Here is a 24601-nt window from a genome sequence, read left to right on the forward strand (position 1 = left end):
AAGATAAACACATTTGAACTATGGGGCGGGAGGGGGGGTTAAGGGTCAGGGTGGTGTTGAATATGAATATGTGTGCATGGGGGATGTTGCAAAAATATGTTCTTGAGTGAGATGTAGGTCAAGGAGATACAGTGGCAGCAGATTGCTCATTAAGTGCCAAATCAAGCAAAAGTCTAAGAGTGTGTTTTCTAGTGGCAACAGGCCAGCCATCTGCTCCTCCTTTATTCATTCATTAACATCTCTTCTTTGTGTGTGTGTGTGTGTGTGTGTGTGTGTGTGTGTGTGTGTGTGTGTGTGTGTGTGTGTGTGTGTGTGTGTGTGTGTGTGTGTGTGTGTGTGTGTGCGCGCGTGTGTCTGTATAAGTATACATCGCAACAGCCAAGTGTACCACGTCACTAATGTTGTTGTCCAAAAAAACCCAACAGTTGTGTATCAGATGGTTCTCCGATCACGTGACCACGGCTGATCGCCATTGGCTGGGTTGTCAGGCTAAAAACGCTCGCGGCAATCCAGGGCTCAAGAGTTTCTGGCGAGCGTGTTAAGAGAGGCCACGGGATCTAAGCCATACGAGAAGAGTAGAGACGAGGTCCGAGGAAGAAGAAGCCACGGATGGGGATGACCTAACCAAAGAAACGATGGTCCACCAGCTGAATGAATGTGAAGTAAGTCCCTAGTTCTTTAGCATCGGAAAGGCTTTGACTTATTGATGAGTGGGAACAATCGCCATAATCAACGTTTTATGCTGTAACACTAAAAAAATTCTTCAACATCCTTTTTCAGATCTTTAACCAACATACCTAAGACGGAGAGACGTAGCTCCGAGCAAACCAAAGCGTTTCCTTATACCAAAGCCAATCCAAACCAAAAACAAGCTCGCCCGTCGCCTCCACTGCATTTCTCGAAGTCAGAGATGAAGGGGGATAGCACATCGGGAGACATGGGCGCATGGAGGGAAGCGGACTTCGCTCTCAACTGTACCTACATTGTACCGGATCAGGTCTCCAACCCGGGTTTCAACCTTCCCAAAGCCATGACTTCCATCCCACGCAACCTCTCCTTTGAATACAACAAAGAAAACGAGGTAAAATACTTTTGTCTCACACAATCCCTACTTTGTGGTTATCAATGTTGCACTGTAGGCCGGCAGGTATCCATATTTAGTAATCGAGTAATGTATCGATTAGTTGTTTCGATTAATCGAGTAATCGGACAAAACAGCCTCAATCATAGGCGCCGATCCTGTGGGTGCTTCGGGGCCCGAGCACCCACGGACAATGCCGAGCACCCACGTGGGATTGATGGCAACTTTCGGCCTTTAGAATAATTTCTGAAAAATCAATCTTGTGGTTGTTTATTTTGTGGTGAGTTTGGTCCATTTTACATAATAATAAAGTCACAAATAATCTGATCTAGAATTAACAAAGCCTAACCAAGAATCATCTTGACTTTGATCTCACTGCACACTACTGAATGAAGGTTATACTTACTCAACAGTCATACATGTCACACTAAGGGTGGCAGTATGAACAATGCCGACACTGTCATAAAGATGTGCCATATAGTGACACCACACTAAACAACAACGACAAACACATTTTAGAAGAATATTTGCACCGCAACACAACATAAACACCACAGAACAAATTCCCAGAATTCCCTGCAGCACCAACTCTTCCGGGACGCTACAACATAAACAAACGCCACTGGTGGATCTACACCTAACATCCACTGTAATAATACCACGTACAATAGCGTATCCAGTCGATACTATTATGATTACATCAATATTTTTTAACATCACAAAATATTATTTAGTTATTTTTTTCATTTATATTATGTTTATAACCTCTGGTAATATGTCCCTGGACACATGAGGACTTTGAATATGACCAATGTATGATCCTGTAACTACTTGGTATCAGATTGATACCCACATTTTTGGTATCATCCAAAACTAATGTAAAGTATCAAACAACAGAAGAATAAGTGATTATTACATTTTAACAGAAGTGTAGATAGAACATGTTGAAACAGAAAATAACCAGATATCAACATTAAATGAACAAGTAGATTAATGATTCATTTTCTACCACTTGTCCTTAATAATGTTGACAATATAATAGAATAATAAATGACACAATATGTTACTGCATATGTCAGCAGACTAATTAGGAGCCTTTGTTTGTTTACTTACTACTAAAAGACAAGTTGTCTTGTATGTTCACTATTTTATTTAAGGACAAAATTGCAATAAGAAACATATGTTTAATATACCCTAAGATTTTTTTGTTAAAATAAAGCCAATAATGACATTTTTTGTGGTCCGGTTTATTTAGAAAAGTACCGAAAAGTACCAAAATATTGGTATCGGGAGAACACTAATACACACACACCGAGCACCCACTGGCAGAAATGTAGATCGGCGCCTATGGCCTCAATGCATATTTTAGGGAACATTTTATCAATCTGTATTAGTTAAACTCATCAAACGATCAATTGAAACAACATAATACACATTGAATAATTTTCTAAATGATTAACTATGGAATCAATTTATCGTTGCAGCCCTATAAAAGTACTTAATATACCCGCTATTACAAAATAATTTGATGTTGCATTGGGTTACTATAGGGGTGTCCAAACGTTTTGACTGGGGGGCCACATTGGGCTTAAAAATATTGTGCAGGGGCCGAAAGCCTGCATGCAAATAAGACACACACACACACATATATATGTATATATGAGTACCTATAATATAATAGAGATATATCATTAATAATTATTATTATTGGATATAAAGAGTAAGTTAAAGTTACTTCTATGACGACATCCTTAAGGTTTTTTAATCAATCAGAAATATCAAGCAGCTAAAATGCACCAAACATGGATAAGTGTGGAGAGAGTGTTTAACATTTTACCCATCATCCCTTGTAATGGATTTAAATTGGTGTAACTTAGATTGTGTGTGTGTGTGTTGATTGGACATTTTTTATAATATTCACAAAGTTCAATGAGCAGGTCGGTGGATTTTTTCTTCTTCACCATGACTAGGGAAGGTTGTTTGGATTGGGTCAAATAAATAAATGATGTGCTCATTGTCCCTGCAAGTACAATTAATGGTTGCGTGTATTTTGTTGGCCAACAGATGGCGAGGAAAAAAGCAGCTATTAGAGCACTGGCTATTTGTATACACCTCACCCAACCATATTGCTTATTGAACTTGTGCCGTCTCGCGGACCAAATTGAAAACACGGGCGGGCCACATTTGGCCCGCGGGCCGTAGTTTGGACACAAGTGGGTTACAAGAACAAAAAATTAGCTCACGACAGAGTTTAGGTGTGTCTGTGTGTGTGCAATGTGCTTTACGTTGTGATGACAATAGTAGCACAACACACACACACACACTGTATAAGCACTGACGTCAGAGATCCGCTAGATTTCCACCAGGTGATCTTATCGCACCTTGTTTGCCTACTTTATAACCCGACACACCCTCTTCACCTCCCACGGCTTCTTGCTCTCAGGCAAGCACTTTAAAGTCAGCTGATCGCTTGGCTCCCAAACCCAATAACAAAACAAAAAAAACCCAGCCTTGATTTAGTCGTTGAAAAAAAGACTTTCGTCCTACAGAGAGAATTACCGTCCTAAAGAACGAGGGATAGCGTGCCACGCTGATGTTTAGCGGTCGCCTCAGCTGTCACCTTCCTCTTTCTGACCAGACGACGATTTAGTCGACACTTTCTGCCCGTGTTCCGCTTCTCTAACTCACTTCTCACTGGTGGCCCACTGAGATAAGGTTTACATCATTACGTGATCAAATAATATATTTGTATCATGACCCTGCAATGACGTACAGTCAGTTTTCTGATACTTTTGGATAAAAAAATAAAAAACACACCTCCACATTTGACAAATTTCACTGAAATGCACTTTTCCTATGCTCACCATTGAGTAGATTGGTTGGCGGGTAATAAAACACTGCTCCTTTGTGTGATATTGTGGATGACTTCTGAGTCAGTCCACCTTGTGGGTGTGCTTCATCCCTAAACCACTCAAGGTTTACGGTCTTGCCAACTCACCTGGCCATGACACATACTGAAAGTGGGAGAAACTCTAGACTGGATCTCAAACACTCTTCCTAGAAAGACTTTCTACAAGATTCGAGTGTCTTTGGAAATGTCATTGAAAAGTCCGAGGTGACAATTGTTTGGACGAGAGGCTAGTCTCGTTGTAGATGAAGTGTTTGGGAGGAAACACATTCATTTACTGATTGTGAGGCCTATCTATCCTCGGACCTTTGAGCTTCTCATGCCACATTTGACAATTGAGGAGAAAACAATACACTTTGAAGCATAGCTGAAAAAAACAACAACCCAGTCTTATCCATGCATGTGCAGTATTTGGGTTGGTTATGTAGCTCTGCTGCATTCTTACAACAAATAAGTACAGTAGAAGTCTTCCGAGGCATACTGTTATTTTTTTAAATCTTTTTTTAATACAAAAAGATGCAAATATGTGCTTTGTAGTGTTTACATGGGGGAAAACAAATTCGGCGAGATATTATCCCACAAATTATTGCAGATAAACGATAATATTGTGAGACTAAATTTAGCACTACTGTAATGAAAATATGCAATATTAATTAATAATGCACACATTTTCTTATTTTCTTATTACTATTTTTGGTAACACTTTAGTATGGGGAACATATTCTAAGTAACAAAGCCTTAATTTAGAGTTATTTGGACACTAGGGGTACATATTCTAAGTAACAAACACTTAGTTTAGAGTTAGGGTTAGGGTTAGGGTTAGGGTTATGTTTTGTTATGTAAGAACAGACCATATTCATTAAGTGGTATTAAAGGGAGAATCATATACAACAACTTCCTTACTTAGTACTAATAAGCAATAATTCTGAGGTTATTAAGGGAAGACTCTTAGTTAATGGATTACTGGTTGTATAATAAAGCCATGCAGAATAAGGCATTAATAAGTACTTAATAATGACTAATTAAGAGCCAATGTGTTACTAATTTGCATGGTTAATAAGCAACTAATTAATGGTGAATATGTTTCCCATACTAAAGTGTTACCCTATTTTTTACTATAGTACTTGGAAGGTCAACAAAGTTTGATTATTTAAAGCAGGGGTGTCAAACTCATTTTAGATGGGGGGGCCACATGGAGAAAAATCTACTCCCAAGTGGGCCGGACTGGTAAAATCACGGCACGATAACTTAAAAATAAAGACAACTTCAGATTGTTTTCTTTGCTTAAAAATAGAACAAGCACATTCTGAAATTGTACAAATCATAATGTTGTTGGGTTTTTTTTACACTTATATTTTGCGGTTATTAGTATATATACTTTATTTGTCGTTCTTTGTATTTTCTGAATAAATATGTGATAATGTTCATCAGTCAACTCATTGGTGTTAATGGTCAATCTATCAAGATAAAATTATGTCAAAATCAATTACAATATGTTATTTATGTAGTTTGATCATATGGTTTATTCTGTACATACGTAGCATCATCTACACAGATACAAATAATTGCTATTGCGACATCCAGTGGACACATTTAGAACAGCAGTTTCTTTCATTCAAAAAGTTCAGGTTCATTTTTATACTTAGCAAACTTATCCCGCGGGCCTGATAAAACCTGTTTGCGGGCCTGATCTCTGTTAGCTAAAATTGCTCTTTGATGAATATTTTACACCTTGAAGTGCAGTGACAAAAACTGGGTCAGGCGGTTTTGATTTGTTGTCTTTTGTCATCAGTTTCCAACGAATTTGGCATGCTGGTTCGTACGTGTTGATGGGCTCACCTCTGTCATTCGGTATAATCGTTGTTACCTTGAGTGCATTCCACTTGCGAGGCTCTCTGTTTGCGCACCCGTTCGTCCCGCCTCTACCCGCAGACAAAGATTGTGGATGACTTACAAGTTGGTTCACTCTGTTCACTTGAATAAACTGAGAGCCACACTACAAAAACTGAAATCTAAGTAAGATTAAATATCTCAAATAAGGGGGATATTTGCTTATTTTCTGTCTGATAAGATAATTCATCTCACTAAGCAGATTTTATGCTAGAGTCTTTTACTTGTTTTAAGGGTTTTGGTCCTAAATGATCTCAGTAAGATATTACAGCTTGTTACTGAGATTTTATGACCTGTATTGAGTAAAAAATGCTTGAAACCAGAATATCAACTGTTGCAAAGCTGTGTCATCAACACTCACAAGTATAAAACTGCTTTTTCAAAGTAATCATTTCTTATTTCAAGCATGAAAAAAAAAGAATCATGATTTTGACACAATTGTGTCTCATAATTAAAACAGATGACAGCCGAATGGACTTTGCTGTTTTATTTTCAATGAAATAGAAAATACGTACTCATATAGTAGTACAGTTGGCACAGTACAGTAAACAGTTTATATTTAAACATTTGACATTTCAAACAATTTTGAACAGAAATAGTTCATGCACATTCAGATAAATTCCTCAAAATTACAATTAAAAATGTTTTGGCCGGAGGCCGGCCTGTATATATGCGCACTAATTGACTGAAAGAGCACGCACTTGGCGCGATGATGTCATGTTATCGATGGGAAAATGCATTTTTAGACAATATGATTTGCCTGAGCGGCTAGGAGACCCCGAGAGTAACAAGCGGTTGCCTTGTTGCCTTTCCATTAAGAACAATAAATTAGTTTTTAGTATAAGTTTGCTGGTTTCAAGAAATGTAATGCCGAGCGCATATCATTATGTCAAGATAATGGCACTAGCATTTACTTCATTTAAAAATATTTTTCAACATATTGAGCAAAAAAGTCTCTTTTTTTTCTACCAAGAAAAGTGCACTTGTTATTAGTGAGAATATACTTATTTTAAGGTATTTTTGGGTTCATTGAGGTTAGCTAATTTTACTTGTTTTGGAAAGTCTTGACAAGCCACATTTTCTTGTTCTATTGGCAGATAATTTTGTTTAGGTGAAATAAAATATCCCTATTTTTTATTTTTTTTTCTTGTTTTTGAACACTGACTTTTTGCAGTGCATGCACAGAGTGAAGCCTCTTGCACCTTGTTTTTAAAGCAAGAGACGAAGAATACAAACACACGCGGACATGGTGATTTGTCAATATCGGCAAAGTTAGTGAGTTCATTTTCATTTCAATGGCCCAAGCCTAAAACAACCCAAGATTGTCAATGTTGCTGGTGCCAGGACGACGTGTGGTTTACAACCAGTTTTTTTAGTTAAGGTCTCCTTAGACCTTTGGCTCTTTATTTCTGAAGTGTGCCCTCAAACTCGGGGCACGTGGCAGATGGGTGCCAGTTAGAGGAGCAGAGGTCGGGGGGTACGGGTGATGCTGAAGGCGTGTGTTGAAACGGGAGGGGGCGGTGATTTAGGTTAAAACCAGATGATTAACTTTCGTTGGCGACAGGCGGTCAGCCAGGCATCAGGCCTCAACCTGGCAGCCACACAAGCTACTTCCATTTCTGGAAAAAAAAAAAGAAAAGAGGAGGGATTGGTTGGGCGGGCGTCGGGGCGGGGGGGATTGTGATAGCGTGGGTATCCTCAAGAACGCCCAGCCTTCTTCCGCACACTATCCCTCCCCCCATTCCTTCCAACAACCTGAGCGGTTGAACAGCGGCGGCGCAGCAGTTCGTTAGTCACGCAACGCCGGCCGAGCACAATGCGCCCTGTCACCCCGGTTCATCGCATCCAGGAATCACGTCACATACTCCCGCCGTCCTCGCTGACCTGTTGCCGCCGTCGCCAACGAACACGCGCCCAAACACCGATAATGGACTAGGATGGATAACCATGTTTCCTTTTCAGGTTTCAGGCTCTGGTTTTGAATGGTTGATCTTTGCACACGTCATTATTTTGAAGGATGATTCCTTAAAAGTTTTAGCAACTGTTATGTAAAAGAAAAGGGGTAGGATTAAATAAGCTCTGCCTCTTCCTACTCCTTTTCGAACATGTTGAAAAGAGAAACTGGAAATTGTGATGTATCATGTTGTATGCTTGCATGTTACAAAAAAACTCAATCTCAACTCAACTCAACTCTTAATGGCAGGAAGGGAGAGAGTGTGATTACTTTTGGGGGCTTGGTGGAAAAGGAGCATGTTAAAGATACACTATATTGCCAAAAGTATTTGGCCACCCATCTAAATGATCAGAATCAGGTGTCCTAATCACTTGGCGCGGCCACAGGTGTATAAAATCAACAACTTAGGCATGGAGACTGTTTTCACAAACATCTGTTAAAGAAAGTATAAAAAAGGAGCTCAGTGACTGTGCATTAGTGCACAAAGCAAGGTCCATAAAGACAGAGTCTGGTGTAGATTAACTTGACTGGCCTGCACAGAGTCCTGACCATAACCCGATAGAACAGTGTTTTTCAACCTTTTTTGAGCCAAGGCACATTTTTTGCGTTGAAAAAATGTGGAGGCACACCACCAGCAGAAATCATTAAAAAATGAGACTCAGTTGACAGTAAAAAGTCGTTGTTGCAATTGATGAATATGAATTCAAACCCTAACCAACCATTTGATTGATTGATTGAAACTTTTATTAGTAGATTGCACAGTAAAGTACATATTCCGTACAATTAACCACTAAATGGTAACACCCGAATAAGTTTTTCAACTTGTTTAAGTCGGGGTCTAAGCAAATCAATTCATGGTAATCCATGCATCAATATAACTCTTGTCTCAAAGTAGGTGTACTGTCACCACCTGTCACATCACGCCCTGACTTATTTTGAGTTTTTTGCTGTTTTCCTGTGTGTAGTGTTTTAGTTCTTGTCTTGCGCTTCTATTTTAGTGTCTTTTTCTCTTTTTTTGGTATTTTCCTGTAGCAGTTTCATGTCTTCCTTTGAGCGCTATTCCCCGGATCTACTTTGTTTTAGCGATCAAGAATATTTAAGTTGTTTTTATCCTTCTTTGTGGGGACATTGTTGATTGTCATGTTCGGATGTACATTGTCTTTGCTCCACAGTAAGTCTTTGCTGTCGTCCAGCATTCTGTTTTTGTTTACTTTGTAGCCAGTTCAGTTTTAGTTTTGTTCTACATAGCCTTCACTAAGCTTCAATGCCTTTTCTTAGGGGCACTCACCTTTTGTTTATTTTTGGTTTAAGCATTAGATACCTTTTTACCTACACACTGCCTCCCGCTGTTTCCGACATCTACAAAGTAATTATCTACCGGCTGCCACCTACTGATATGGAAGAGTATTACATGGTTACTCTGCGGAGCTCTAGACAGCACAGACACTCAACAACACGTCATTTGCAGACTATAATTACTGGTTTGCAAAAAATATCTTTAACCCAAATTTGTGAAACTAGATCATCTCTCACGGCACACCAGACTGTATCTCACGGCACACTAGTGTGCCGCGGCACAGTGGTTGAAAAACACTGCGATAGAACACCTTTGAGATGAATTAGAACGGAGACTGAGAGCCAGGCCTTCTCCACCAACATCAGTGCGTGACCTCACCAATGTGCTTTTGGAAGAATGGTGGAAAATTCCTATAAACACACTCCGCAACCTTATGGACAGCCTTCCCAGAAGAGTTGAAGCTGTAATAGCTGCAAAGGGTATATTATACATTATACATTATAATGGACCATATAGGTTAGGAATGGGATGGCACTTCAAGTTAATTTGTGAGTCAAGGCACGTGGCCAAATACTTTTGGCAATATATTGTAGAACACAAAGCTCTTCAAGACAGAAGTGTGACACAGATGCCTGTTGGCGTGCAATTGTGTTTGGGAGTCTATTGAGAATCTGCTACTCATTTGCTTGCGTTCGAGTTGAACAAAAATAGAGAAGGCTCAAGACCTGATTGACGCGGGTCAATGTTATCAAACAGCGTCCTGTGTCCTTTTCGCTGGGTCTTAGGTGGACAAGAGGTCAGGGATCAGTGGGCTAGTAGGTGAGAGAAAGTGTAATTCCTGTCATCGCGTGAAGTCATTAGTGTAGGAAAGTAGGTCACCTCTGGACAGTTAACAGGTCGACCTGTGCTATTAGCACAGCACCGGAATTGAAACATGTACAAACAATTACAGAAGTCAAAATAGTTAATGGAAATAAAAAGGGTGACATTCTGTCTAGAACAGGGGTGTCAAACTCATTTTAGATGGGGGGCCACATGGAGAAAAATCTACTCCGAAGTGGGCCGGACTGGTAAAATCCCGGCACGATAACTTAAAAATAAAGACAACTTCAGATTGTTTTCTTTGTTTAAAGATAAAACAAGCACATTCTGAAAATGTACAAATCATAATGTTGTTGTTGTTTTTTTTTTATACTTACATGTTACGGTTAATAGTATTCTATCTTTTTTAGTCGTTATTTATACTTTCTGAATAAATGATGTGATAATGTTCATCAGTCAACTCATTGGTGTTCATTTTCAATCTATCAAGATAAAAAAATTATATCAAAATCAACCTACAGGATGTTATTTATGTAGTTTGCTCATTTTCCTCGACTGGCGCACTAAGATCATGTGGTTTATTTAATTTTTTTTACATATGTAGCATCATCTACAAAGATACAAAGAATTGCTATTGCAACATCTAGTGGACACATTTAGAACAGCAGTTTCTTTCATTAAAAAATTTGGGCTCATTTTTATACTTAGCAAACTCATCCCATGGGCCGGATAAAACCGTACGTTTGACACCCCTGGTCTACAAGAAGCATCATATTGAGGGATGTGCCCATCGATCGGCCACCGATCCGTATTGGCCTATTTGTGTGAAAAAGTATGTGATCGCCATAACCGGTTAATCACAACATGAATCAAAAATTTTTTATTTAAACATTTTTTTTCCCCCCGGCTGTCAAGAGGCTAGCAGTTAGTTATGTGTCTCCATACAAATTGTGGAGCCGCTCCCCTAAGATAATAATAATAATCACCTCCACTAAGGCAAATAACTTGCATTTCTTAGTATTTTAGGTATCACTATCAAGCTTTATTATCACTGGAGGACGAGGCTAAACATGTTACACGCTGGGAGCCAGCCAGGAACGGCTAATAGTTAAATTACCAATGATTGTCACACACACACTAGGTGTGGTGAAATTACCCTCTGCATTTGACCCATCCCCTTGTTCCACCCCCTGGGAGGTGAGGGAAGCAGTGAGCAGCAGCGGTGGCCCCGCTCAGGAATCATTTTAGTGATAATAATAATAATAATAATAATAGATTTTTTTTGTAAAAATCACTTTACATTGAGCAAACAACCTCAAAGTGCTACAGTGTATTAAATAAATAATAAAAAGATAATAAAAAATAAAAAAAATAAAAACTAGAACAGCCTAATAGCTAGAACTAGTATGCATATATCTAAAAAAAAAAAAAGGCTTTTTCAAAAAGAAGGGTTTTTAAGCCTAATTTAAAAGCATACACAGTCTGTGGTGCCCTCAGGTGGTCAGGAAGAGCGTTCCACAGACTGGGAGCGGCGGAGCAGAAAGCCCCAATTCCGACCCTTGATGCTGAGTGCCAAGCAGGGAGGTGATGGGTCCCATTTGTATAGTCTTTGGTATGACTCGGCCGGGGTTTGACACTCTAACCACAAGGCCACTGATAATTATATTAATCACCTCCACTAAGGCAAATAACTTGCATTTCTTAGTATTTTAGGTATCACTATCACGCTTTATTATCACTGGAGGACGAGGCTAAACATGTTACACGCTGGGAGCAAGCCAGGAGCGGGCGTGCTTATAGCTAAGATAACCGCTAAGCGAGCTTCAAACAACTTTAAGAAGTCTTGACGGAACCGCCTTGCAGCAGAAAGTAAGCAGATATTAACAGAAATTAACAAGTAGATTATTAAGAGTTAAATAGAGAATAACATAACAACAGTTGGTGTGTCAGCACTGGAGGGCTGATCGATCCATAAATTGGTGGTGTCGATATAAGGGTAATCAGGTTGATATACTTATTTTCTAAAAACTACAAGTTTTCAATGAGTAGTAAACAGTAGTTTTTTCTTTTGTTTAGTTAGTTAACATCCCTATTTATACAGTGTCTAGCAGTGACGTTCCAAAGATTGTGTACGCTGATATTTTGTGTGATCTGTTTTTTCAAGGTGATCGGTGTGTTCAGCAAAGAGTACATCCCTCAGGGGACCCGGTTCGGTCCCCTGCAAGGCGACATCTACACCAAAGACAACGTCCCCAAACAGGCCAATAGAAAATACTTCTGGAGGGTAAGCGCCACAAACCATCGGGAATTTAGCTCGTGGTGGTCGGTTCAGTTGTGTGCAAGTTTTCACACAAAGCCTCTTCTCACAATAAGGAAGTTAGACTGTGTTTTTAGCTCAAGTCATCGCAGCTTTACGAGCACTTACTGACATTGGGTATGCGTCAACCACATACAGGATAAGCCCATTGTTTTTAGCATACACACTTAGGATCCTTACTCATTCCCCTCAGGTCCCATGTTTCTATTCTCGTTCTTGTCAAGACACGGCTTGTGTCACTCTGGAAAATTTGCTTACCGACCCAGTAAAATTCCCATGAAGCCTTTATTTCCCTGCCGTGCGTACCTTCCGGCGACATTTCCTGTTAAGACCCGTGCGAAATAGTGAAAGTGAGACGTTCTTAGGAAGTGATTCTAGTACCCAGCAATACCGTTGACAGCAGTCACGTACGTGTCTGCACACTTGGCGGCCGGCCAAACGTTGTGATTTTTTTTTTTTTTTTTTCTCTTTTGAAAGTCCTGATACGGATGAGAGCGAAAGGGAAAGAGAGAGAGAGAGAGAATGACACAGCAGCAAAGTGGAACCACGCCTCCCAGGCTTCAAATACTATGACAGCTCAACTGAACACACACACAGGAGTGTATTAACACCCACAACACACTAAGGCGCACAACATTGTACATTAAAACAGAAGAGGACACGGGATACTTTACTGTACATGGCAGGGGTGATTAAATGTTTTTTTCCTTTGTATTTAAATCAACAAAGTATTTTTAAGAGTGGTCAAGTAATGAAATCTAAAACTAATTGAAATAAATGCAATAACCTAACCAGTTGCAAATGTTTTTTTGTTGTTGTTGCAGATTTACAGCAACGGGCAGCTGCAGAACTTTGTGGACGGCTATGACGTCCACAGAAGCAACTGGATGCGTTACGTCAACCCGGCCAGGTCTTTGGCCGAGCAGAACTTGGTGGCGTGCCAAAACAGCCGAGACATCTACTTCTACACCATGCGGCCCGTGGAGCCCAAAGAGGAGTTGCTGGTGTGGTACAGCCAGGAGTTTGCCCAGAGGTTGTGCAGCCAACAGGACAATGTCAAACACAGTGAGTGCAATCTCTTAATGTTTTAGTTGTAGAGATGTGAAGTTCGCAAACGAGTCGCGTCTTTTGAACGGCTCTTGTAAGTAACCAATGGGAACCGATTTTAAGTTTTGTTTATCGGAGCAGTTTTTTATGTAATTGTCCAACCAACTGCTGACTGGACTTGAAAACGAGCAAAAAGGAAGCGTAACAGCATTCGGACTTCTGGTTCATTGTGATGAGGTGGCGACTTGAGGTGTACCCTGCCTTCTACGTTCAGCGAAGTTGATATCCTATATGATTTGTGGCTTTATTATTTTGTAAAACGGACCAAACTCGCCACAAAATTAACTACAACAAGATAGATTTTTTGAAAAATATTGAAAAGATTGAAAGTTGCCATCAATCCCACGTGGGATAGGCTTGGGATAAAAAATGGATGAAATGTGAAATAGTTCAAGAGTAAATACATATACAGTACATGTCGCTTGAATAGAACAATTTAGTATTCACATTTTTTTTTTTATCATGTCCTCATTTTTAGCTGAGTTTTATTCATACTTTTTACATTCATATACATACACTAGGGCTGTCAAAAATAATGACATCACAAAATCACCCCCAAAAAATACCAGACTAATCACATACAAACACAGATTAATTGCACAATTTATTTTAAACTCACATGCTCCTTTATCTTAACTCCGATAGTTACTTAAAAGGCGGCGTGGTTTGTTATATGGTCAGTGATCAGGTCAATGCATACGCCGGTAAAAAGATGGGACTTTAAATAAAACAGTTACCAAGTTTTGAGCGACTAAATGTCGTGCATTTAAGTGAAGCATTTAAAAACTACTCCTGTATGATATACTGACAATACAAACGCATTTGTGTCCTAACTTTTTTCGATTCATTTAAATGATGCGTGCGAGTAATAACGTTGTGATTATTCATGATTAACCCAAATGTAAAAGTGTGATTACTCAGATTTTTTAAAAAGTATAAATTTGACAGCACTAATAAATACATGTTTTCTTACTTACCTCATTTATCACTGTTAATTGGTTCTGGACTTGACCGCGATAAATCAATTTCTGCAAAGTAGGAATCATTAATTATATATTGAATATTTTCAAAGGTAGAGAATGATATTATTTTTTTTTTTAATTTGTTTTTTTAAAGTGCAATACATTTTCATAACATGGTCACTACTGCCTAGTTTCTCTTGTTATGATCTATTTTTCTTTAAAAAAAAAAAAACTGTTTACAACTTTGTAAATAATTTTTTCAACATTATGAGAGACCCAAAGACATGACATTACACTCTTTACTCAACTTTACACCCTTCTAATAAAATATAGTAATGCTGACTGGGGCTGAGCCAATCAGTGGCCACAATACTGATTGGTTTGGTCGTATCTAGTGACCAATACATTTAGCCATTTTTATGCTTGAAAATGCTCAGTTTAGGGCAAAATTATTGTAGAATATGCTTAAAAAACACCCAAAAAATAAGGGATGTGGTGAAGCCGTAATATTTGAGGCCCAATGTGGCAAGGGACGAATGTAAATATTTTATTCTTACTTACTGCATTTTTTTCTGAAATTTACTTTTGCTACGGTAATTTCCAAAATTGTGCACTGGGACACTTCCCCCCAATAGAATAATAAGGGTGTACATTTAAATGATTAGAATTAATATATTAACTTATAACTGCTACCTGTGATTCTTTCCTTGATGAAAAAAATACATTAAAAAGCCAGTCTTTTGCTCAGTGGCCTTGTGGTTAGAGTGTCCATCCTAAGACTGGAAGGTCGTGAGTTCAAACCCCGGCTGAGTCATACCAAAGACTATAAAAAAGGGACCCATTGCCTCCCTGCTGGGCACTCAGCATCAAGGGTTGGAATTGGGGGTTAAATCATGAAAATGATTCCCGAGCGCGGCCACCGCTGCTGCTCACTGCTCCCCTCACCTCCCAGGGGGTGGAACATGGGGATGGGTCAAATGCAGAGGGTAATTTCACCCCACCTAGTGTGTGTGTGTGAGACTATCGTTGGGACTTTAACTTTAACTTTTAAATGATTCTTTAAAAGGATTGATTGATTGATTGATTGATTGAGATTTTTTTTAGTTGATTGCACAGTACAGTACATATTCCGTACAATTGACCACTAAATGGTAACACCCGAATAAGTTTTTCAACTTGTTTAAGTCGGGATCCACGTTAATCAATTCATGGTAGGAAGGAAGGAAGTCAAGGAATGACTGTCTTTCAAAGTGCCATACATCTTTATTTTGTTTTGACTGGCCCAAAACTAGGAATGAACAAAACAAAGTGAAAACTACCTGATGGTCATCTGTTGGGAATAAAAAAAGTTAAATCTTCCCCTTTTCTAAATCAGATAACATTGAGGACACATTGAAGATCTGTGACTCAGAGTCACTGAGCGTGATTAGCTGGAAAATTCTTTGGCTTCAAAGGAAAATGAAGACACATTATTTCCCTCCTTTGATGTTATCTCTAGGTTGGTGTCTTGCTATGTTTCCCTGTCTGGTTTACTGTAAGAAAGCAAATATTTGCACTCGATTAGAAAACTGCACACTTGGACCAAACAAATCATGTGAGGTGACGTTCAATGTTTCTCAATGAGTCATTTTTTTGTAAGCTATGAACGGAAACTATATCCTCATCCTGAGTGATCCTCTACTGTCACAATGTTGTATGATTCAAGATATGTCGCTATTCAGCCTAGTGACTCATACTTAGTAGGTGTAATTACCTTGTCAATACCCTGAAAGCATCCACTTTTGTCATTACAAAGTCCATGTTTGCTCAACATTTGACTCTAGTTTTGCTTCTTGGCACAACACAAACGGAATCATTTTAACTTTCAGTCATTGTCAGTTGTATAACAAAGGAGTCAACATGAACATCAACCTAAGATGCTTATACATGACATGACAGACACTCACGCACTTCACCACCAATCGAATCTCCCACGGCGACACTACTACTGGAATTGACAAACAAAAACCTACACTGCATGCTTTTATGTCTTATGAGTCAAACCTGATAATACTATCATTTACCATCACAGGGTGTGCCGTGTGTGGGTGGATATGCGTCGAAAGAGGTCTATTTCTTATCATGTTCTCAGAGTCTACGAGTTTTAAATAATCAATATATGGACAAATATATGGATAATTTGTTTCCACCAATTTGGAAGCATAACAATGGTCAGAATTGAATTTTGTTGGAAGATAAGGAGAACTAAAACGTCCTCCCAATGAATATTCTCAGTCATTCAGGTCAGGGCCCTGAATGGATCGCAACCAGGATAGTAACCCCAAATTCTGGGTCGTTGTACGCAATACTCTTGAAGGGCCAACTCGTCCCGTCAGGCTTCATCAGTACACGTTCACAGACTTATATAGGACAGCTCTAGTCCGAAAGCCTGGTTCAGGATCTGAGTATTTAGCCTCTACAAAAGCCCTGAAGTGACATGAGGTCAGGGGAGGCAGATGAACATTGAATGAATATGGATATTTGTCCATTGATCTGTGTTAAAAATGTATTTTCTGTTTGATTCCAATTGTTTTGGAAAAACAAAAAGTTAACATTTCGGAATTTTCAAATACAAGGCAGAAATCTGGTGTGGCAGAATCACAAACTGGATTACGCACCTGTTTTTTGTTTTTTCCTTATCATGTCACCATTACGTTTCTAATCTTGCCTTTATAAAGTTTAGTACACAACGTGACTTTCTGTTCAGTGTTATGTGTTCAATAAAAGTGTGTGACATCATTATTCTTGCTGATGGGACAATAAAAAAAGTCACACGGTGACACATACAGCACTTAAAGTAGGCGTACTTGCAAATCGGACTCAAAACGTTACTACCACCATTTATAGTTGTAGTCCAATATCAAGTTATTGAATCACTTGACTGAGGTGAAGAACTGTATATTAGTTTGTCTACGGATGTTCTCATTCATCCAGATTATTGTATTCTCAGGTTTCAACTGTTTCAGTAGAAGAAATGTCGCTTTTAATCCCAACAAGCTTCATTAGTTCATCCTTATAGATTTAGATTGGTCCATAGTAAGACTAGATCTGACCAATCAAAGTCTATGTTCTGTTCAGTTTGTCTTAGAAAATGTTGTGCCTCTCAACTGAGCAGGCTTCATTAGTTCATGCTCATTGAACAGAATAGAACGCTTAATTGTCATCAAACGGGAAAGCGTGATGAAATTACAGGTGGACTTCAGGAAGTTCTCATAGACTTAGATTGGTCAGATCTAGTCTAGGCTGGATCTGACTAATAATTCCATCTGGAACCAGGCTCTAAGACTAGAGCATGAACTGATAAAACTGGCTCGAAGGAGAGGCAAAAGGTCTTCTAAGATAAACTGAGCTGTCCGGTTGCGATCGATTAGACATCATGAGATTAGACATCATGAGACTGTATTAGTTCATCTTCCTTTGTTTGAATGTACCGGTGATCATCAGCGTGTTTTATTTGTGCCTCTCACAGAATACACAAACGATGAACACTGCAACAACAAGCAGCATCTAGCTCAGCAAATGTGGCTTAAGGAGACAACAAAAGAAGAGGCAAAAGAGGAGAGGAATGACGAAGGAGAAGTGGATGTAGAGATGTTAGGAAGAGACACGCCCCCTGACACTCCTGATGAACTAATCATGGACTTCAGCAAAAAGATCGAAAAAGAGGAGAAGATTGAAAGGGATCCAGAGGATTGTGGATTCATTACATCCTCCCAGCCTGAACAAAGAGGCCTTGGATTGAATCCTCCGTACTTTCCAGAACATCACCCTGCATTAGCGTCCGATCGCCGAAGTCTGCCTCTTCACCTCCATGGTATCTACGGCCACAGGGAAGGGCTGGTGTCCTCTTATCCGCTTTACCCTCAGTCCAGAACACTCCAGCCTGCATACCAGCTCCTCCCTCCTTACACTTCGCACTATCCTCGTCTACTCCTGCCTTCATACTCCCCTCCATTTCCGGGGATGCTGCCTTCCAGAGGATCCCTCCGGTATGGCAGCTATCTGGGCACTGATGGGCTACCATACCCTCCCATCAGCACCCCGAGTCTACTTCCCATGTCTCTCCAATACCCTCCATCTCCACAGGGCAGTTTGAAAGAACTAACCCCAAATGTGTCCCCGCCGAGAGGTGCACCGGCGACCCCTGAACTCTCTCCCATTCCCAAGCCAAGGAGCCAGCTTCCATCACCTGAACAGACTTCCTCAAGCTGCGACGAGGCAATGAACCTAACCTTGGACACTATCAAAGGCAACTCAGTGCTGCGAAACCGTCCTGGACACAAATCTTTGCCCTATCCACTAAAAAAGCAGAACGGAAAGATCAAGTATGAATGTAACATCTGTTCAAAGACTTTCGGACAGTTGTCTAATCTCAAGGTAATGCTCTCAGCAACTAACTATGCACACACTGTCATTAAATATAGTTTCACTTTTACCAACCTCACTCATTGTGTAATTATAGGTTCACCTCCGAGTGCACAGTGGTGAGAGACCTTTCCAGTGCAACTTGTGCAAAAAGAGTTTCACTCAGCTGGCCCATCTACAGAAACATCACCTAGTCCATACAGGGGAGAAACCACACGAGTGTCAGGTATGTTGAAAATGTCCATTACTAGTTATTTACAAGTAGAAGTGGGTAAAGTAGCCAAAAAATGTACTCAAGTACTTTAGATTTATATCAGTTAAGTAAAAGTAAGAAGTAGTCATCCAAACAATTACTTAAGTAACTTTACAATTTATATTTAGTTGCTTTTTTTAATGATACTTGCACTTGGTGCGTATGTGCATGTGATGCATATTATCCAGTCACTTATGACATTATAACAGGGCTACAGTTAGCATCGGTGCAACTAAAACATATGACATCTGCAACTCACCGCAACATGTTTTCTTTAGTTGGAAGTGGAATTCTTGCAGGCTGAAATGTGAACATTACTACTGACACAGATGACAGCGCATGATATAAATGTTATTTTTCCTAGTTTGTAAGTAAACATTGAAGAGTTGTGCTGCCTTATCTGACGTCATGTCACTATTTACAGTGTGTAGTTTGTGTGACAGCCAGGCTACGTTTGATTGGTAAAACGAAGTCAAACATCATTAGTGCTTACGTTGGATTGGCGAAACAGAGTCATGTGACGAAGTCTCTCTAATGAGCGCATTGAATACGTCTTTGCAAGCAGTTTTCAAAAATAAATATTAGACTTAGACTTCCTTTATTGTCATTTAAATTTGAACGTTACAGCACAGATAAGAACGGAATTTCATTGCATTAGCTCGTTCTAGTGCAGGATATATAATATAATGATAAATATAATGATGATTATAAACAAATGTAGCAATCAAAATTAAACTTATAATTTCTTCTTCACGTAAATAATCAAGTAAAAGTAAAAATGATGTTGCGTTAAAATTATTCTGGCAAGTACAGTGTATCCAAAATGTTAATTAGGTAATTGTAGAGCGTTACCACCCACATTTGTCAACAAGTATTTAAAAAGTGTTCTCCAATTAATGAAAAAATAATCACCAAAACTTAAAACCAAACAACAAAATTAAACTTTGAAAACTAAAATGTGTTGCTGGGACAAATAAAACGATAAAAAACTATAGTTAACTTGTGACTGACGCAAAATTCTGAGGAAGTACGCATTAAACACATTTCCTAACGCTTGTAATTGCTCACTGGCTACTGGCTGTCACTCAGCCAATACGGAACTTATGAAACATCTTAGTGTTTATTTGCTCACAAAACAATGTGGGCGTGGGAGCTGTCAAACAAAACTGGTCTTTTCAGGAAGGTCTGTTTTGACGCGAAGGAATAACAAGGGCAATCCTTCAACGTTAATCACATAATACCAAGTTTTGTCCAAATGAATCCCAACATGAATGCTGCCCTTTACCTCGGTTTTCTTTACTGCAACAGATCATTTGTGCGATCTGTAGGTAGGGATAACTAGTAGGTACAATAGGTAGGTAGGTCTTTATTGTCATTGCACAAGTACAACAAAACTTTGTTTACAGCACAAACCCGTTCAAGATTAGACAAACAAACAGTGTACAGGGTTACCGAACAGGAATGCTGATGGGTCGCCACAATGCGCCCCGTAAAAGATGGGAAATAGGTAAAAATCTGGGGGAGGATGAGTAAAAAAATACAATCTAAACTGTGCTCTTAAGGGGCCTAGTCTGGAGTGGGGGGGGCGGGGGGGGACCTCCATAGCAAAGCACATATACATATTACAACACATATACATACAGTATTACAACATCTCGAGACTTGCGACAGAGGGGAGGGAGTGGGGGCCACGATCCGGCCCTCCATCTCATTTTATGTGGCCCGCAAAAGCCTGGAAATAATGTGTCAATAAATTACATGATATGTTCTTTCTTAAAGTTCTTATTTTCTTACTAAACATATTAGGGTTTTCATTCCAGTTTGACAGGGGGAAAAAAATAGTGTCCAAAATTGCAACGAATATCATATTATCTACGGTAACTTTGTTGGTCAAAATCCAAATAAATACTTAAATATCTAATTAACTTTTGGTTTCGAAGCAAGTTATCCATCAAATTGTACACTATAAAAATGACCAACAGATTTTACTGTAAAATTTAGGGAGTTTTTTTACAGCATATTACTGTAAGTTGAAAAAAAACGACCGATGGTTGTTTTAAAATTCTGTCGACTGAGCTGTCAGTTTTTGTTTTTTTACTGTAAAATCCACGGTTGATGATTTTATGGTAGCACATTTTATTATGGTAAAAAACTGGCAGCTGAGTTACCAAAATCAAATTAAACAGCGGTACTGTATTTCTATTTACAATAATATGTTGTAAAATTAATAATAATAAAGTCTGGCAACTTTTATTTCATGTTTTTCTGCGGCCCGGTAGCAAATGCGTCACGGTCCCCGGACCTGTGGTTGGGGACCACTGCCCTAAGGGATTCGCGTGTAACAGTCATTTGTTTGTTCCAGGTGTGTCAAAAGCGATTCAGCAGCACCAGCAACCTAAAGACTCACCTCCGACTACACTCCGGGGAGAAACCTTACCAGTGCAAACTCTGCAGCACCAAGTTCACCCAATACATCCACCTCAAGCTGCACCGCCGCCTGCACAGCAGCCGCGACCGCCTATACCACTGTCAGCTGTGCTCCCAGGCCTTCTTCCACCGCTTCTCCCTACGCATCCATCAACGCAGCTGCTGCCTGGCCAACTCCGGCTCGGCGGCTAACGTGCACATGAAAGAAATGCTGGAGCGCTTCGACGCCAGCCAGGAAGCCGACACGCTCGCGGAAACGGCGTCGGCGCCGCAAGTCGAGGAGGCCGTGGAGAAATGGCTCGCTCGCACCTTGGAAGGTGACGGCAAGGAAGACCAGAAAGAGGCCACTCTTCTGCTGAAAGCTCTGACTGTGGCTATTAACGCACCCGCTTCTACGCTGGCCTATCAGGAGAGAGCCAGCGTGGTGCATCTCAACAAACGGCCGATGGTGAAGGCGGAGGGCCAGTGAGACACAAAGGAGATTCAAAGATGGACTATACAGAACCCATGTCGCCAAATGTAGCCTGTATTGTGATCGTCGAAGAGGGCTTAAAACCAACACACCAAAATAAGAGCATTCCAAAGACAGGACTTTTCTCCCAAAGAGTTACACAAAGGTGGAAGAAGAAAAAAAACTCCAAAGGGATCTTGTTAAGCTGTGAAGTAAATTGTTTTCACTCAGGTAGACTATTTTTTGCGTGTTAACTTATTTTTTAACTGTTTAGTGGTGTTTGTTTATTTATTTAGTTGTTTAATCGATGCTAGGCAAAACAAGGCTCAGGATCAGTAATGACAATAGTTTATCATCCTTGCTTCTTTTGTGTGTTGTGTGTGTCTTGTGTCTGGCACCAATCACCTTCCTATTTGATAATGACTAATTTATTTATTTATTACTAAAAAGGGAAAATCAGGTATCGTAAAGCACAAGAATGGGGGAAACTATAATTGACATATTTACAATAAGTATTACAACAAAGTGCCACCAAATAAAAAGTATAATCAAACAATTTATTTGGTCCTAAAATATGTGTTTTAAACAACCCTTGCAGTGCTTATTGAATAGTGATGAAGTTGGCAGTTTGCACTGAAGCGTTACTGTACATAATATTCCAAAACAAGCTTAATCCAAATCCTTCTTCACATGGTACTTAAGTATAGCTGACATTACCCAGTGAATAACAAAACAGCGCAATGTTTGTCATTAAGCACAGAAAGTGGGTAAAAACACAACAATGATGGGGAAATGTTCTTTTTTTCCCCACAATATGTATATGTTACTACACATGTACTATATGTCTTATCATTTTTTTTAGGTTTGTTTTTATACAAGGTTTCACCCTGTAGTTTATTTTTGGAAGCAGGTTTGAGATTGTAAGAATTTATATGTGAGATACTATTTTGATGATACTTTTATATGATTTAGTATAATAAAGATATTGTTTCTATATGTCGGCTGGCTTTCATCAATGTTTTTATACCATAATTACAGTTGTTTTATATAAAGTCGGAGTCAAATGTTTACATACACTTGTAAAGAACATAATGCCATGGCTGTCTTGAGTTTCCAATCATTTCTACAACTCTTATTTTTTTGTGATAGAGTGATTGGAGCACATACTTGTTGGTCACGAAAAACATTCATGAAGTTTGGTTCTTTTATGAATTTATTATGGGTCTACTGAAAATGTGACCAAATCTGCTGGGTCAAAAGTATACATACAGCAATGTTAATATTTGGTTACATGTCCCTTGGCAAGTTTCACTGCAAGAAGGCGCTTTTGGTAGCCATCCACGAGCTTCTGGCAAGCTTCTGGTTGAAAGCTTCAGCTCAATTTTTGTTTCATCTGACATCACATGAACAAAGATAAGACCTTCTGGAGAAAAGTTTTGTGGTCAGATGAAACAAAAATTGAGCTGTTTGGCCACAATACCCAGCAATTTGTTTGGAGGAGAAAAGGTGAGGCTTTTAATCCCAGGAACACCATATCTATTGTCAAGCATGGTGGTGGTAGTATTATGCTCTGGGCCTGTTTTGCTGCCAATGGAGCTGGTGCTTTACAGAGAGTAAATGGGACAATGAAAAAGGAGGATTACCTCCAAATTCTTCAGGACAACCTAAAATCATTAGCCCGGAGGTTGGGTCTTGGGCGCAGTTGGGTGTTCCAACAGGACAATGACCCCAAACACACGTGAAAAGTGGTAAAGGAATAGCTAAATCAGGCTGGAATGAAGGTTTTAGAACGGTCTTCCCAAAGTCCTGACATAAACGTGTGGACAATGCTGAAGAAACAAGTCCATGTCAGAAAACCAACACATTTAGCTGAACTGCACCAATTTTGTCAAGAGGAGTGGTCAAAAATTCAACCAGAAGCTTGTGGATGGCTACCAAAAGCGCTTTATTGCAGTGAAACTTGCCAAGGGACATGTACCCAATTATTAACATTGCTGTATGTATACTTTTGACCCAGCAGATTTGCTCAGATTTTCAGTAGACTCATAATAAATTCATAAAAGAACCAAATTCATGAACGTTTTTTTGCGACCAACAAGTACCGTATATTTCGGACTATAAGTCGCTCCAGAGTATAAGTCGCACCGGCCGAAAATGCATAATAAAGAAGGAAAAAAACATATATAAGTCGCACTGGAGTATAAGTCGCATTTTTTGGGGAAATTTATTTGATAAAACCCAACACCAAGAATAGACATTTGAAAGGCAATTTGAAATAAATAAAGAATAGTGAACAACAGGCTGAATAAGTGTACGTTATATGAGGCATAAATAACCAACTGAGAACGTGCCTGGTATGTTAACGTAACATATTATGGTAAGAGTCATTCAAATAACTATAACATAGAACATGCTATACGTTTACCAAACAATCTGTCACTCCTAATCGCTAAATCCCATGAAATCTTATACGTCTAGTCTCTTACGTGAATGAGCTAAATAATATTATTTGATATGTTTCGGTAATGTGTTAATAATTTCACACATAAGTCGCTCCTGAGTATACTTATAGTCCGAAAAATACGGTATGTGCTCCAATCACTCTATCACAAAAAAATAAGAGTTGTAGAAATGATTGGAAACTCAAGACAGCCATGACGTTATGTTCTTTACAAGTGTATGTAAACTTTTGACAATGACTGTAAGTGCTAATCACACTTTTGTATTT

At 39.3% G+C, this 24601-nt stretch overlaps 1 protein-coding gene and 1 long non-coding RNA gene across 6 annotated transcripts in view; one reads left to right on the forward strand and one right to left on the reverse strand.

Annotated features, from left to right (window-relative positions):
- Nucleotides 1-24601, reverse strand: part of LOC133636023 (uncharacterized) — a 163257-nt gene that overhangs the window by 121469 nt on the left and 17187 nt on the right. The window lies entirely within an intron of this gene.
- On the forward strand, nt 527-22841 carry prdm1b (PR domain containing 1b, with ZNF domain). 2 transcript variants are annotated; one of them, XM_062029625.1, is made up of 7 exons: nt 527-662; nt 781-1081; nt 12117-12236; nt 13094-13334; nt 17847-18754; nt 18840-18968; nt 21358-22841. In XM_062029625.1, exons 1-7 carry the CDS (start codon nt 652-654, stop codon nt 21889-21891), a joined length of 2244 nt encoding a protein of 747 aa, XP_061885609.1. In that variant the 5' UTR covers nt 527-651; the 3' UTR covers nt 21892-22841. The 2 variants fall into 2 exon arrangements, with proteins under 2 accessions (XP_061885609.1, XP_061885610.1); XM_062029626.1 differs by lacking the exons at nt 527-662; nt 781-1081; nt 12117-12236 and adding an exon at nt 12766-12957.

This window comes from Entelurus aequoreus, linkage group LG20 (genome assembly GCF_033978785.1).
Source record: "Entelurus aequoreus isolate RoL-2023_Sb linkage group LG20, RoL_Eaeq_v1.1, whole genome shotgun sequence".
Lineage (NCBI taxonomy): Eukaryota > Metazoa > Chordata > Actinopteri > Syngnathiformes > Syngnathidae > Entelurus > Entelurus aequoreus.

What these genes read in the sequence shown, in the direction of transcription:
- prdm1b (XM_062029625.1), top strand. An exon ending in ATAGAAAATACTTCTGGAGG is followed by an intron (nt 12,237 to 13,093) that starts GTAAGCGCCACA and finishes TTGTTGTTGCAG; the next exon opens with ATTTACAGCAACGGGCAGCT. An exon ending in GACAGTTGTCTAATCTCAAG is followed by an intron (nt 18,755 to 18,839) that starts GTAATGCTCTCA and finishes GTGTAATTATAG; the next exon opens with GTTCACCTCCGAGTGCACAG.